Raw genomic sequence first — 864 nt, forward strand, 5'->3', positions numbered from 1 at the left:
AAATATTTAAATGAGAAATGCACAACTTAGTATTATTATGTCCAGGATTATTTCAACCTTATAGAAATACTCAGGGAAAAAGATTTGGAGGAAATAGTCTGCCATGTGTTTTTTGGTAGTCGGGTTATGGTAACTTTTGCTTTTTTTTTTTAATACGTTTCTATTTTAAATGTTCTATAAACATGTATTTACTTTTATAACCAGAAAAAACCCCACAAGTGACATAAAAATCAAAGGAAGGCTTGCTGGGCTTTGCATCTTAAAGCACAAGTAGGTCTGTTTTAAAATTCTGGTGTCTTGTTTTACCAAGTGTCAGCAGCCTGCAAGCTGAGTTGAACAGCATCTTTGCCCTGCGGAAGCGGCTGGAGCGGGATGTGCTCTCCTATCAGAACCTGCAGAAGGCCCTGGAGGAGCAGATCAGTGAAATACGGCGGCGGGAAGGTACATGCTCTCTTGTATGTATTTCCCTTTGGTTTTCCCACTTGGAGGGCCTTGGCTGAACTTTAAGAGGGTCCTAAGACTGCAGTAGGAGACGAGGCACCCCGGGGATTTCGTCTGGGAAGCCTTTTTTGCAGGGATGGTGTTACTGTTGCTCTCCTAGTCTGTACCAGGCTGGCTTCGGCTTGTGGAGTCGAAGGGCCCAGCAGGTAGTGTTAGTTCCGCAGAGGGCCTGCTGCAGGACCACTTCCTCACTGCCTCTGCTGTGTTCTGCATTGTTTGACTCTTCCAACTCCGGATAACCTTGGGGCCTTGCCATTCCCTTTCCCTGGTCAGTGGCCCTCATCACCCTAAACATCTGGGCTCTGCCTACCACGGCACCCACCGCAGAGAGCCCCACTGCATAGACACGTGCGGGTGAAACCG

General features: G+C 47.3%; 1 protein-coding gene across 2 annotated transcripts in view; it reads left to right on the top strand.

Annotated features, from left to right (window-relative positions):
* Window positions 1-864, top strand: part of CDK5RAP2 (CDK5 regulatory subunit associated protein 2) — a 186,840-nt gene that overhangs the window by 99,570 nt on the left and 86,406 nt on the right. For both annotated transcript variants that reach the window (XM_007451495.1, XM_007451496.1), the window contains exon 16: window positions 311-441. In XM_007451495.1, coding sequence (XP_007451557.1) covers window positions 311-441 — 131 coding nt within the window. The remainder of the gene's footprint in view (window positions 1-310; window positions 442-864) is intronic.

Source organism: Lipotes vexillifer, unplaced genomic scaffold (assembly GCF_000442215.2).
Source record: "Lipotes vexillifer unplaced genomic scaffold, Lipotes_vexillifer_v1.1 scaffold588, whole genome shotgun sequence".
Classification (NCBI taxonomy): Eukaryota; Metazoa; Chordata; class Mammalia; order Artiodactyla; family Lipotidae; genus Lipotes; species Lipotes vexillifer.